General features: G+C 34.8%; 2 protein-coding genes across 4 annotated transcripts in view; one reads left to right on the top strand and one right to left on the bottom strand.

Moving 5' to 3' along the window:
* Window positions 1–12985, top strand: part of LOC128220679 (broad substrate specificity ATP-binding cassette transporter ABCG2-like) — a 28184-nt gene that overhangs the window by 4645 nt on the left and 10554 nt on the right. The window contains exons 2-9 of one of the 3 annotated variants that reach the window (XM_052929181.1): window positions 2968–3206; window positions 8021–8080; window positions 8448–8562; window positions 8773–8925; window positions 9084–9241; window positions 9957–10108; window positions 10288–10395; window positions 10602–10625. In XM_052929181.1, the coding sequence (XP_052785141.1) occupies window positions 2968–3206; window positions 8021–8080; window positions 8448–8562; window positions 8773–8925; window positions 9084–9241; window positions 9957–10108; window positions 10288–10395; window positions 10602–10625 (1009 nt within the window). Of the gene's footprint in view, window positions 1–2826; window positions 3207–8020; window positions 8081–8447; window positions 8563–8772; window positions 8926–9083; window positions 9242–9956; window positions 10109–10287; window positions 10396–10601; window positions 10626–12985 lie in introns of those variants that run through there. The other 2 variants (XM_052929175.1, XM_052929190.1) reach the window with 2 other exon arrangements.
* On the bottom strand, window positions 4331–7197 carry LOC128220698 (uncharacterized). The gene is made up of 2 exons (XM_052929199.1): window positions 6587–7197; window positions 4331–5263 (listed from the first exon to the last, which is right to left on the bottom strand). Exons 1-2 carry the CDS (start codon window positions 6651–6653, stop codon window positions 4629–4631), a joined length of 702 nt encoding a protein of 233 aa, XP_052785159.1. The 5' UTR covers window positions 6654–7197; the 3' UTR covers window positions 4331–4628.

The raw sequence follows: 12985 nt of genomic DNA, 5'->3' as shown, positions 1-12985 counted from the left end.
AGTAACTTAAGGGAGCGGAGCTCAGTGAAGTCAACTATAACCTATATACATAGAAGAGTTATACTGTATTATGTCATTTTTCGCTTGAAAGCTGCACTCTCACAGACTGAACGTTGTTTAAGCCATAACACATTAATTTTTGAACAGAAGTATGAAAATCTGCGATCCGATCTTCTGTCAGCAATCTTTTATCATTGGTTTGCAGATATTCACGCAAAAAATTGCTCTTTCCAAGACAAAAAAATCTGTAAGAGTGCAGCTTTAAATAAAGCGTTCGAACTCCAAAACTCTCGGCAATATGGACAAACTAGTTTTGTTTACACATCCTTTAACCTTTGTATTTCTTTAGAAGACATACGCAACGTTGATGCTAGCGTCACAATTGCTAAATTCCGCCGGCCGATTTTAGACATCGGCAGAGTCGTGATGTTGGCTGCCGCCGGTCGATATTTTACACATCGCTGAGAGCAGTCACATATAACGGCCAACAAAATGCCGCCTGTCGGCGGCAGTTGGTTTCAAAGGCTCGCGGGAAACGTGACACCCCAAAATATCCGGCAAGTGGCAGTTAGGTGGCAGGGCGGCGGCAGCTAGAATTAAACTGCCACCGCCCTGCGACCTGGCGGGGGACAGCCCATTTACAACTGCCGCCGGCCGGCGATTGAGCGATCTAGCTGCCACCGCTCTGCGCCCGCCCGATAATCTGACGGTGGCAGGCCGATTTTCGGTTGATATATAAATCATACCTAAGTCTCTTAGTCGATCTGGTGCAATTAAGAACGCCATGGGAACTGTTATGTATGGTAATAGTCAATTCATTATAAACTAACGTCTGGTAGTCTGAAATCGGCAGATCGCATTCCTGCCACCTACCGACATTGACTGCCGCCTCCCAGCCTCCGCGCTGCCACCGGCCGATATATTGAAATCGGGCGGTGGCATGTCGGTGGCAGGCCGGGTGCTGGAGAGTGGCAGTTAGTTTCTAGCAGTCACCGGCCGATTTTTGTAGACTCTTGAGGTCTCGATCGCGGAGGAAAAATCGCCATGCGCCCCGCCTGCCACTTGCCTGCCACCGCGCGAACAAAAAATGCGCCCGCCCTGCCACCTGCCGATTTGCAAAAATAGAAAAAATCGCCACGACGTCGCCAGAAATTTAACTTTTTCTTAAAATCTCAGCTGCTTTCTGGCAACGTCTAAAATGCCGACTGCCGCCGGCCGATCGTAACTGCCGCAGTACTGCCACCGGCCGATATTTAGTGAAAACTGGTATTTACAACGTCGGCCGGCGGCATTTAGTGATTTGTGACGACAGCACTGGTTCTTACCAGAGACATCAAGTTGTGTTTTTCTTCTACCGACAGTCCATATCTGAAGTGAATTCTAAATTTTGTTTAAACGTTAAAAATGACCCCGTAACTGATCAAATGTTAACACTGATCTGACAGTTTTGGACAACCTATTTTATCAATTTTAAAAAAATTTGTCACTGTGACACTGTCATTTTTCAACCGGGTCAAAATTTAATGTTACCGTCCCGGTTCACTGAGTTAGTTCTTTAGCTTCAGTTTACACTTTACTCATACATTCATTGATGCGAAATGGCTTTTTGTTGCGTGTTTTGTAAACAAATTACAACTTAAACATGTCAATTTATGCCTTAGTTTCTAAAAAAATAAGCAGAAGATAAAGGCTGTCTGGTACATGAATAATCGACGAATCAACTTACCGGCATTTACATTCAAAGTTATATAAAGAATCATATTATATCACCAAATTCTAGCACCAGGTGCCATTGTGATAATAATGAGATTCACAAAATAGTCATATATTTGGATCCAACTTGGAGACTTTCTTATTACAGTACGTATGTATATATTATGGAAACATTCTTATGTAATGCAAATGAGGCCAATATATCAAATTCTTGCAAACTCCGGTAAGACGAAAGTCATGATATTATCGTGATAATTTTGAAGGTAATTCCCATTTTATTTAACATTAAAGCCTCATAATTCTTCAAATTGCCAATATAACACAAACTATACACGACAGTGTAAAGGGCTTGATGAAAAAGGACTATTGGACGATTATTCGACCAGACCGCTCGACTCATACTTAAAGAATAATGCGATAATATAAGTACATGCATGAATACACGTGCGTGTGCACACATGTATATTTTTATGTCTATATATATACACAACGTATACAGATAAAAAAACCTCAAGTTTAATACAGTACTGTACAGTACAGTGTAATTTAGTTTTTCAGGAAATGAAATGACTTTGAAACATGATCGACCAAACCCATCACGTTTTTTTGCACATGTTCCATTTAATATACCCGATTGTAAGTAAATAGTTAAAGGGACAATTCAATTACTACTGTAATGAAGTAAGTTCATCTAATTTAAACAAGAGCACATTCATGGATGCCCTCAGACCTCAGGTAATGATTAACAGGGGCTGACGGGCGCATTCGTAATTACGGCGCTAGTACTAGCAGTCGAGGTGAAATTCTTGGACCGTCGCACTTGACGAAGTACAATGGGTAATGTACACAGCGATTTCAAGCGTTTGTCAAACAGGTTTTCAATCAAAGACGAACCACCTGTATGTGCTTTAAAGGATTAAAATTCCTTTATGAATGAGTCTTTATTTTGAATGGATTTTGCATTTATTTAACTGTTGTTTGTGAACGGCACAAAACTATTACTAATAGCATTAGTACAATCACGGATCTTTTATATTATTATGTCCGAGGAAAGGTGTTGTGCCTTTAACATTTCATAACACAATAGTCACGTGGTCACAATATTTACAGCTTTGTACATGTCTGTCATCGATCTTAGAGATTTAAATCCTGTTTTATAACAGTGTACTGGACAAACTAAGCATACATTTTATCTGACTTGTCTGTAAGCTAATCAAGATGACATCTAACGTCGTGCATGTTAACAATGGACAGGATCCACTTGTGAACGGACATACGAATCCGAGTTCCTACGGAGTCAAGGCAGACACCCATGTTTGGGTTCCAGTGGACGAGAAAACGGAACATCGCCGGGTGGGGAATGGGTCCAGCTTTCCAATGCAGCAGAAGGGTGGGTCCACACTCACCATCCACAACATAAACTACACTGTCCAAGTTAAGGAAAAAACATGCAGTTGTTCAACGCAAGACAAAGCCATTCTTAAGGGAATCGAGTAAGTACATTGACCACAGGAAACCGAGAACCAGCGGTCAAGTTCAACCGAAAGTGTACTTTTATGGGGTTTAAAAGCTAGGGGGTTCAGTGAAAAAAGAAAAAAACTATTAAAATGGTTTTAACATGTACTACTGGAAAAGGGACATTTATACAATCACGAAAAATTTTATTTGGTGAAAAAATTCCCAGTAGAAGCAAAGTTATAAGCATTTTAGTCCCTGAAAAATGGCACATTTTTGTAATTACAAGCTCTATATGACAACTGTATAAAAATGGCACCGTTTATTTGTGAAATCTTGCATTTCATTAAAATGAAATGCCCGTGTCAAGTCAGAGATATTGGAAAGTATACATATTCCGAAAGATTATGATGTATAGAATATTTTAGAAAATTGATAAAATTCAAAAATCCAAAATGGCGGACAAAATGGCGGACAAAATGGCCGCCGATGGTAAGGAAATAGCAACATACATTGGACTTTCATTAAAAAAAACAATTGTGACAACTAAATACGAATAAGAAAGTTTATATTTACTGATATGCTATGACATACGGAAAACTTTGAAAAATAATTACATGCAAAATATCCAATATGGCGGACAAAATGGCCGCCGCTGCATTATACAATATATTACATATTTACACATAAACTTTTGTATGTGCACTATGATGTTCAAAACATTATAATTTGATCACTGTGTATTCAGTTTATAAGTATAAATGGTTTATATGAGAATAATAGTTAAAGAGAATACATTTTTGTTGCAAATGTGGGTGTTTTTATCAGGCAATAGTTGAAAATGGATGGTGTTCATTGTTTCATTTATGTCTTATGTATGTTTCAAGTCTTTGTAAGCTTTAACTTAATATACGTCCACTCAATGTTTATAAAGTATTTCCATTTTAAGATGTATCAATTATTATTATTGAAGTTAAACTGGTAATATTTGATAACTTACTAATTCTATATGTCACATACATGATATAAACAGTGTGTAAACATTAAATCACATCAAATGATTGCATGTAATACATTTCAGTATTAAAGATCAGTAACAGAAGACATACCCAAAAAAGTTTTTTGTCTTTAGTAAACAAAACAGTTTTGTTGACATGTTTATATGTCCATAGCACTATAACAATGTCACAAAATAATAACGTCCCCTTTCTCAAAATCAACCAAAAGATTGTAAGAACTAAGCTCACCATCTTCATATTTGACCTGGTATGTAGAATTTAAACCATCTATATTAATAAGTTTTAAGATTTCACCATTAAACCATTCAATTTCATTTGAATCAGGAATGTTAAACTTTTGCTGAATGGACTTTCCAACGAACAGATGTGGTTCATCAATGAACTTAGGAAGTAGGTTTTTCTGCTGTTGAAGTTTCAGTTTATGTCTAGATGACTTAATTCTTAATTAGTATGGCTTTCTCTCTGCGTTTTAATTTTTTTGTTCAGATTTCTTATGGAATTTTTCTTAACCTTTTCATGTAACATTGAAATTTCATTGGTTGTTTTATCTAGCTGATCTGATATGTGTTGAAATTTCTGTTGCCATAACTCCAGTTCATGTTGCAAGTTGTGAGATTCTCTTTTATACTTCATGGCTTCTCCGTAGCGATCATTCATCATATCTAACAATTTCATCTGAATGTCAAGTTTTTTTCCATAATGTTCAATTTGAAAAGAAACGTTTTCATTTGTATCTTCAACATGTTCTATTTCTCTCTTCAACTTGTGATTCTCCTGAACAACTTTCCTTGCAGCATCTTGCACTTGTCTTATTTGGCTTTCATCTGCAAGCGTTACATCTTCAGTGATCTTTTTTTCAGGTGCATGAAAACCCGATTGCAAAATAGAACGCAATTCACCATCCCGCTTTTGTTTTCTTAACTTCTGGCATTTCTGACTTAAACGAAACATCTTCACTCTGAGACATGATTCAGGTGATGATCGCAACACTTCAAACTCTTCTTGAATTTTTCTGACTGCAGCAGGCTGACTGTACTTCTCCCAGATTTCTAAAATTTCCTTGTTCAATGGTGGACCTAGAACAACAAAAAAGTTTAGGTCAACAATGAATTTAACTAGCTGTAATTAAATGAAGATGTGAAGAAAGAACAAGCATATTTGTTGAATTTATATATTAAGAATATTAAGAATTGACCTATCGACCTAGTTTCTGACCCAATGTGACCTAGTTTAAAACTTATTAACCATTTCATTAATGAAAACATTCTGATTAAGTTTTATTAATATTGGACCAGATATATCGCCTTAAGTTTGTTCCCTATATTTTTCTAAGATTTGATCTTTTCACCAAGTTTTTGATCCCATGTGACTCACTTTAAAAATGTTGTAAAGACCTCATCAAGGAGAACATCACAGCTTTACCTTTTTGACAACTTAAAATAATCTGAAGAAATTAAAGAATGTCATAACTGTCAATCTGTGAGAGAGCATCTTGTCCTATAATCTAATTTAGTCTTTAACAGAAAATTACTCGCAGAATAACATGAAATGTGGTACCGTGTATTTTTTCCCACTTATTAAAGGGGATCGCTCATGGTTTGACACAGAGACAGCGTGCTCAACTATTCCGCTGCTTTTCAGTGTAAGAATTGAAAAGTTAATGTTATCTAACTTCATTACTTTAATAGGTGAGATAGTTGGGGATACATATCCAAATTTCAATGCAATAAATGATGTATTTACTGAGATAATGACTTAAAGGTGCTTACATTCAAAACATAAACCAAAGTGTGACGCCGGCACTAGGGTGAGTTGTATACTTATCCTTATTCTTCAAGCTACAAGACTCATGAATGTCTCTAGTGTGATTGATTGATTGACATTATCATGTTATGTTTACAATATATTGCATTATGGTTAAAATATCCAACAAGTTGTTGATGAGTATCTGTGGGAGAGTGGTTATAATCCGTTATCTTACTATTAATTGACTGTACCAGCCTGGGTCCGCTCTCGACTAAAACCATATTGGCTGTTTATACTTTTTATTTATTCTGCAATTTCGGTACCAAAGAGTAAACTTATTTTAATATGTTTTCAGATGCATTACTGGGAGAACTAATTTTTGTTGCCACAACATGAGCAAGCCCCTTTATTAAAAATGTTTATTTCATCGAGATATAAAGATGTTTTGTTGCACAAGATTTCATATATCCGTACAACAACAAAAAATTCACATGGTTAAAAATAATTCATATATATACACTCTAATTGGTTTTTAATTGATAAATGAAGGCACTGATTTATTTTAGTTGAAAAAAATACCACTAGCTATATTTTATCCAAGAAATGCATTATGATGACAGATGTATAATCATATAAGAAAATTAAAATCAAACCATCAGGAACTCTTGAAAACGACATGCACACTGGAACTGAAAGAGAAATACACGAACCACAAAGCATCGAGTTCGTTAACTGTACTTATATCAAAATACAAACAACATGCACAAGATAATGAAACTAAATATAGCTTTCAATACCTCTTAATGTACGAACAGGTGTGTACATTGATAAAACATCAATTTTGAATTCAACTTCATGCAATAACAAAAACATTTGTTGACAGAGAACAGTACTGTGAAGTGCAGCACTGTCTACATAATAAACCATTCAGACATTCTTATATTGTTGAAAAGTGAAACAACTTGTCATTAATTCAACATTTTGACGACAATAAAATAAATGTTTTCCAAATTCCATACCTAATAATCCAATTTTACTACTTTGATCTTCTGACATATTCCTTTTAAACACCGATCGCCAGACCTGAAAAATACAACCACATGCTTTTAATATTACGGAACGTGAATTCATTTGGGTGGGGTAAACGTCAACGTGAAACGTAATCAAAACATTGCCGAATGGGGTTGGAAAATGAATTTTCCGACGTATAAAATACAGCGTAAAAAGTGAAATAACCGCATATTTTTGTTGGAAATATAATGTAGTGTTGGTATTTGATTGAACACTTTTGTTTATTAATATCTTACCTGTTGTTTCTCACTGTTTTCGCCTTCAATTAAACACCATTTCGTTTTTTGTTTACGCATTCGATTTGTTCAACTGTCAAAATCGAGATCTGAATATTCCCTTTCATTTGATTGGTCAACAATAAGAATTAACAGGGGAGAACACCTTCGGAAAATTGGTTATATAACACTAGTATTCAACAGCGAGATAAAAATCGTGACCGGGCGAGCGAGGTCGCGGTGCAGTAGCGAAATCGATAGTGTTGCATTTTGATCGATTCTTCATCAACGAATAATTCAATTTTAGTGTTTTTTTCTTTATAATGGAGAATATAATTAATCTTGACAGGGAACCTAAATTTATTAAATAACAAATTACTTTTGGTATAAAAAATCGAATTTAAAGTACACAAATATTTTACGAAAATCGGCACCAATTACATAAATGACGTGACGTTCTGAACTCCCTATAAAAGCAATGGTGATAAGATGGTTTCCTTGGGTTGTTATTCATACATGTGGCTATTATAAAAGTATATACCAGGTATAGTTCCAAATGTTAAAATTGCCATTGATGTATCAGCTACTGTTCTGCACTGTAATTTATTTCCTAATGAAATGGTACATTTGGTATTGGTCAAGATGCTTACAGCAGAGTTGTCAATTTCACTTTCAAGTGCTGTTTGAGTATGTAACTCTTTAAACACAACAATACATGTATTAAGTAAATAAAGTATGCAATAATTAAATTAATGAATTTCCTTGTTTTATGCTTTATTGATATAAAATTATTTTTTCCAGTGGCATCTTTAAACCAGGAATGAATGCCATTCTTGGCCCAACAGGCAGTGGAAAATCCTCGTAAGATTTGATAATATAAATGTCAAACTATGTACAGATATCATGAATGCAAAGGGGTTTAATGTTTTGCCTATGTCATTTATACTTTCATAATTGTGATTTTAATATTAAGTTTTAATAAGTTGCATAAAAATGAAACTTTTATTATTTCAATGTTTTAAGTTTTCGAGTTATTAGAAATAGCATAAAAATGCACATGAATAATATTTTTTGTTGAAGAACATAAGGAGTCTACATACATGTATATTGCTATAAATACTACACATGTTTATTATAAATGTATTGTACACAAATCAAAATGGAATCAGTATGGTGATTAACATTTTAAGTACATCAGCATTGAGTTATGAACAACTTGGTCTTACAGATTACTCGATGTCCTGGCAGGCAGAAAGGATCCATCGGGTTTGAAAGGCACCTTACTGCTAGATGGGGCTCCTTTACCAAAAAACTTCAAATGTATGGTGGGATATGTGGTACAGGTGAGTGCTTAGCTTGAATCCTGCCAGAATGCGTCTTTAATTCCATACATTAAAACAAAAGAACTTGTTTAAAAAGTCTTATTGGCATTTGATGTAGCTATGATATTCATACATTAACCTGATAGTGATAAACATTTGTAATTTCACTTAATATTATAAAGTGATGATATTGGCTAACAGTACTGATGAAGTTGTTATGCATATTGACAGGATGATGTTGTGATGGGAACACTGTCAGTTCGTGAAAATTTCCACTTCTCTGCAGCCCTACGACTCTCAGCCTCTGTCGGCCCAGAAGAGAGAAAGGAGAGAGTGAACAACGTCATACGGGAACTTGGCCTGCAACATTGTGCAGAAACCAAGGTATGATTTCATGGTCAATTATTAACTTATTTAATAGTGCATAATGGTAAAAAATGTTGCTTTACATTAGTTTTGACTTTTCTATTGCCTTTTTCCAGAGACTAAGTACTAAAAGAAACGAACAGTTTATTTTCAACATCATATCATAATTTATGTAGATTGGTAATGAGTTTATCCGAGGTGTGTCTGGTGGAGAGCGAAAGCGATGTAACATTGGAATGGAGCTGATTATCTCCCCTCCCCTGCTCTTCCTGGATGAGCCGACTACCGGCCTCGATGCCAACACTGCTGGCACTGTCATGCTGCTGCTGAAAAAGTGAGTGTTGTGGAATATGCTCCTGAAACTAGTAAAATAACTATTCTCTGACAGTACATTCCTGTATAATTTTCTATATTTCAATGTACTGATTTAAAGTTGAAATGCAACACTTATGTAATCTGTTTTGATAATTTTTATTGAGATCTGATATTATGTTTTGCAAATGTTTTTATGTCTTAATTTTCGACATAAATTGTGAAATGCCTTCAGATAAAATGGAATTTTAATTTTCTAACCAATCACTTGTCTATTGGCAAATTTTCAGACTGCTTTATCTGTTAGAAAATTAATTAATTCTCTGCAGTAGGATTGAGCTTTTAAAGCATGTCATTTTTCCATGGCTTTAATGATCGACTTAATTTTGCTAAGATTACATGATCATGTTTAAATAAAAAAATATATTTCCTTGTATTTGCTCAGTAGTTACCAAAATGGTTTAAGCCCAAAATCAAAACTCATAATTGTGACATGTAACAAATAGAAATTAAAAAGAAAATCAATATCATGCTTAAAAACTCAGCTTCTTGAAAAATGTGTTTTCTCACATGACATAATTTTTGCCTGTGGCCTTGTTTTTACATATCGCGTCACATATACATGTACATTTATCCAGTACCACGGTATTATTCCATACAGTTCCAAGTTCAAACTATTCATTTCTGGGTAGTATACAATTGTTCATCTATATTGATAATTATATTTTGTATTTCAGACTGGCTCTTAATGGGCGTACCATCATATTCTCGATCCACCAGCCTCGCTACAGCATCTACCGTCTCATTGATAACCTCGTCCTCTTGTCCCTAGGAGAGACTGTCTACCAAGGGCCATGTGAAGACTCATTGCAGTTCTTCAAATCTCTTGGTAACTGTTTTATTTATTTTTTGGGGGGGTGGGGGTGGATTCCATGCATGATAAATGTGATCAGGAAATCCTGTACTAAAAATCTGTAGGTAACAGTTCAGTTCTCATTTCATTGCTATTATGGAATGTGTGTATTGTTGATGTGTTGAGCAGTTGAAATAATCCGCCCCATGTTTCAGGTTATACGATTCAAGAACACAACAACCCACCAGACTTCTTTCTGGACGTAATCAACGGTGACCCAAATGTAACAACGAATGACATCGGTCAAATCTTGGCCTCAACTGGTCAGTACTAACACACAACTCAGGCTCTTCTATATGGTTTCTCAAATCAATGTGTATGCTCATATGAAATGATATTTAGTTTTGCCATTATTTATGTGTTTAAAATGTCATGTATTGTTTATTCATCAAAGGTTCATAAAAAAATGCAAGGTTTATGAAATGGTAAATTATGAATGAGATAATTTCACTATACTTTTTTATTTTAGATATGGAGAAAGTGTCTCAAAATGGTATGTATACACTTCTTGTGTTTAATGACAATATAAATATTTACTACCTGTTTAATTATAAATTTCTACACTGTTGTTAATTAAATCTGCAGGTTATTTTTTTATGTTGAATGATTAATTTGTTAACCATGGTACATTGAATTACTAACAAATGCTTTACTCTATTGTCTATAGTGCTTGGTCCCTATAAAACTAGTGAGTGGTTCCTGTATATAACCCTTTTGTCCTGCATGCAAAATAATCCCTTATTCTAATTAATTGTAAGTGTTGTTTTTGGTTTTCTTAACAATTTAGTTTGAAAGGCCAGGCTGTGCCGACTGAACTGTTTTGAAAACCAAAAATAAATGTTACCTTTCTGAGTGTTCAGCGCAAAATGCCTCGCGAATGCCTCTATTCTCGCTGTTACGCAATACTAGCCAGTGCCCATGCACAAGCTTCTAAGTAACTCACTTTGTAAAACCAATAAATGACTAAATTTGGTGGTTGTTTTCATCAGAGGCTCTCTGAATTATTAAATGTGAATCCCATTGGCAGAGGCAGAAGTCTGAATACAAAACGTTGTTGTTGTTCTTTATGCATATTGATCGGTGATAGCAATTTTGTATTTACAAAATTCGTTGTTGTTTTTTTTCAATAATAGATAAATGTTAAATGTTTTGCTGTTTTTAGCTCGACTATTCGAAGAATAAGGAGAGCTATACTACTCACCCAAGCGTCGGCGTCAGCGTCTGCGTAGGCGTCACCCCTTGGTTAAGGTTTTGCGTGCAAGCACACATAGGTTTATATCTCAGCAACTACTTGAGGTATTGCATTGATACTTTATACAATGATACTCAACCATCCAACCTAATTAATTAACCAAGTTTGATAACTCTACTTTGTATTTAATGCCAATAATAGGCCTTTATTATTTGACTAAGAAATTCTGGTTAAGGTTTTGCGTGCAAGCACACATAGGTTAATATCTCAGCAACTACTTGAGGTATTGCATTGATACTTTATACAATGATACTCAACCATCCAACCTAATTAATTAACCAAGTTTGATAACTCTACTTTGTATTTAATGCCAATAATAGGCCTTTATTATTTGACTTAGAAATTCTGGTTAAGGTTTTGCGTGCAAGCACACATAGGTTAATATCTCAGCAACTACTTGAGGTATTGCATTGAGACTTTATACAATGGTACTCAACCATCCAACCTACTCAATTAATCAAGTTAGATAACTCTAGTTTGCATTTGATGCAAATAATTGCCCTTTATTATTTGACTTAGAAATTCTGGTTAAGGTTTTGCGTGCAAGCACACATAGGTTAATATCTCAGCAACCACTTGAGGTATTGCATTGAGACTTGATACAATGGTACTCAACCATCCAACCTACTTAATTAACCAAGTTAGATAACTCTAGTTTGCATTTAGTGCAAATAATTGCCCTTTATTATTCGACTCAGAAATTCTGGTTAAGGTTTTGCATGTAAGCACACATAGGTTAATATCTCAGCAACTACTGGATGAATTGCATTGAGACTTTATAAAATGGTACTCAACCATCCAATCTACTTAAATAACCAAGTAAGATAACTCTAGTTTGCAATAAATTCAAATAATGGCCCCTTTTTATTCAACATAGAAATTCTGGTTAAGGTTTCGCATGTAACCACTTTTAAGTCAATGCTTCAGCAAATACATTATGTGTTGCATTGAAACTTTACACACAGGCTCCCAACCATTTAACCTGCTTATTTAATCAAGTAAGATAACTCTATCTTTCATATTATATAATTTTTGCCCCTTTATTATGCGACTTAGAAATTCTGGTTAACTTGATGTATTGCATTGAGACTTTATATAATGGTATTCAACCACCCAACCTTATTGAATAATCAAGTTAGATAACTGTGTTTTACAAATAATGGCCCTTTATTAATACACTTAAAAATTCTGGTTAAAATTTTGCATGTAACCACATTTATGTTAATATCTCCACACATCATGTATTGCATTGAAATCTAATCTAACAGTGATCCATGCATGTTTCGCCAAAACGTTTCAATCCTTACTCTGAAAAGCGGCGGAATAGTCGAGCGCGCTGTTTCTGTGACGGCTCTTGTTCTGATTTACAAAAGATCTAGTTAAGGTTTTGTTTTTATATTATTTTTAATTCAAGATACTTTCTTTTGAGTTGAAATTTTGTAAAACATTTACAATGCATTTATTTTGTGTAGAAGCCTACCACCTTATATAATATTCACCTTATACATGTATATAATTGCACAAACCGATCGCTTAGAGAAGGGCTCATTTCAAAGATAGCTTTCCCGAAATTTATTTTGCTCTGTGAAGGACATTTGTAC

Source organism: Mya arenaria, chromosome 2, assembly GCF_026914265.1.
Source record: "Mya arenaria isolate MELC-2E11 chromosome 2, ASM2691426v1".
NCBI lineage: Eukaryota > Metazoa > Mollusca > Bivalvia > Myida > Myidae > Mya > Mya arenaria.
Note: the sequence above shows the minus strand (reverse complement) of the source record. Positions and strands in the feature narration are given on the sequence as shown.

What these genes read in the sequence shown, in the direction of transcription:
- LOC128220698 (XM_052929199.1), bottom strand. Translation starts at nt 6,653, where the DNA reads ATGCTTTGTGGTTCGTGTATTTCTCTTTCAGTTCCAGTGTGCATGTCG. An exon ending in GTTTTCAAGAGTTCCTGATG is followed by an intron (nt 5,264 to 6,586) that starts GTTTGATTTTAA and finishes TTGTTGTTCTAG; the next exon opens with GTCCACCATTGAACAAGGAA.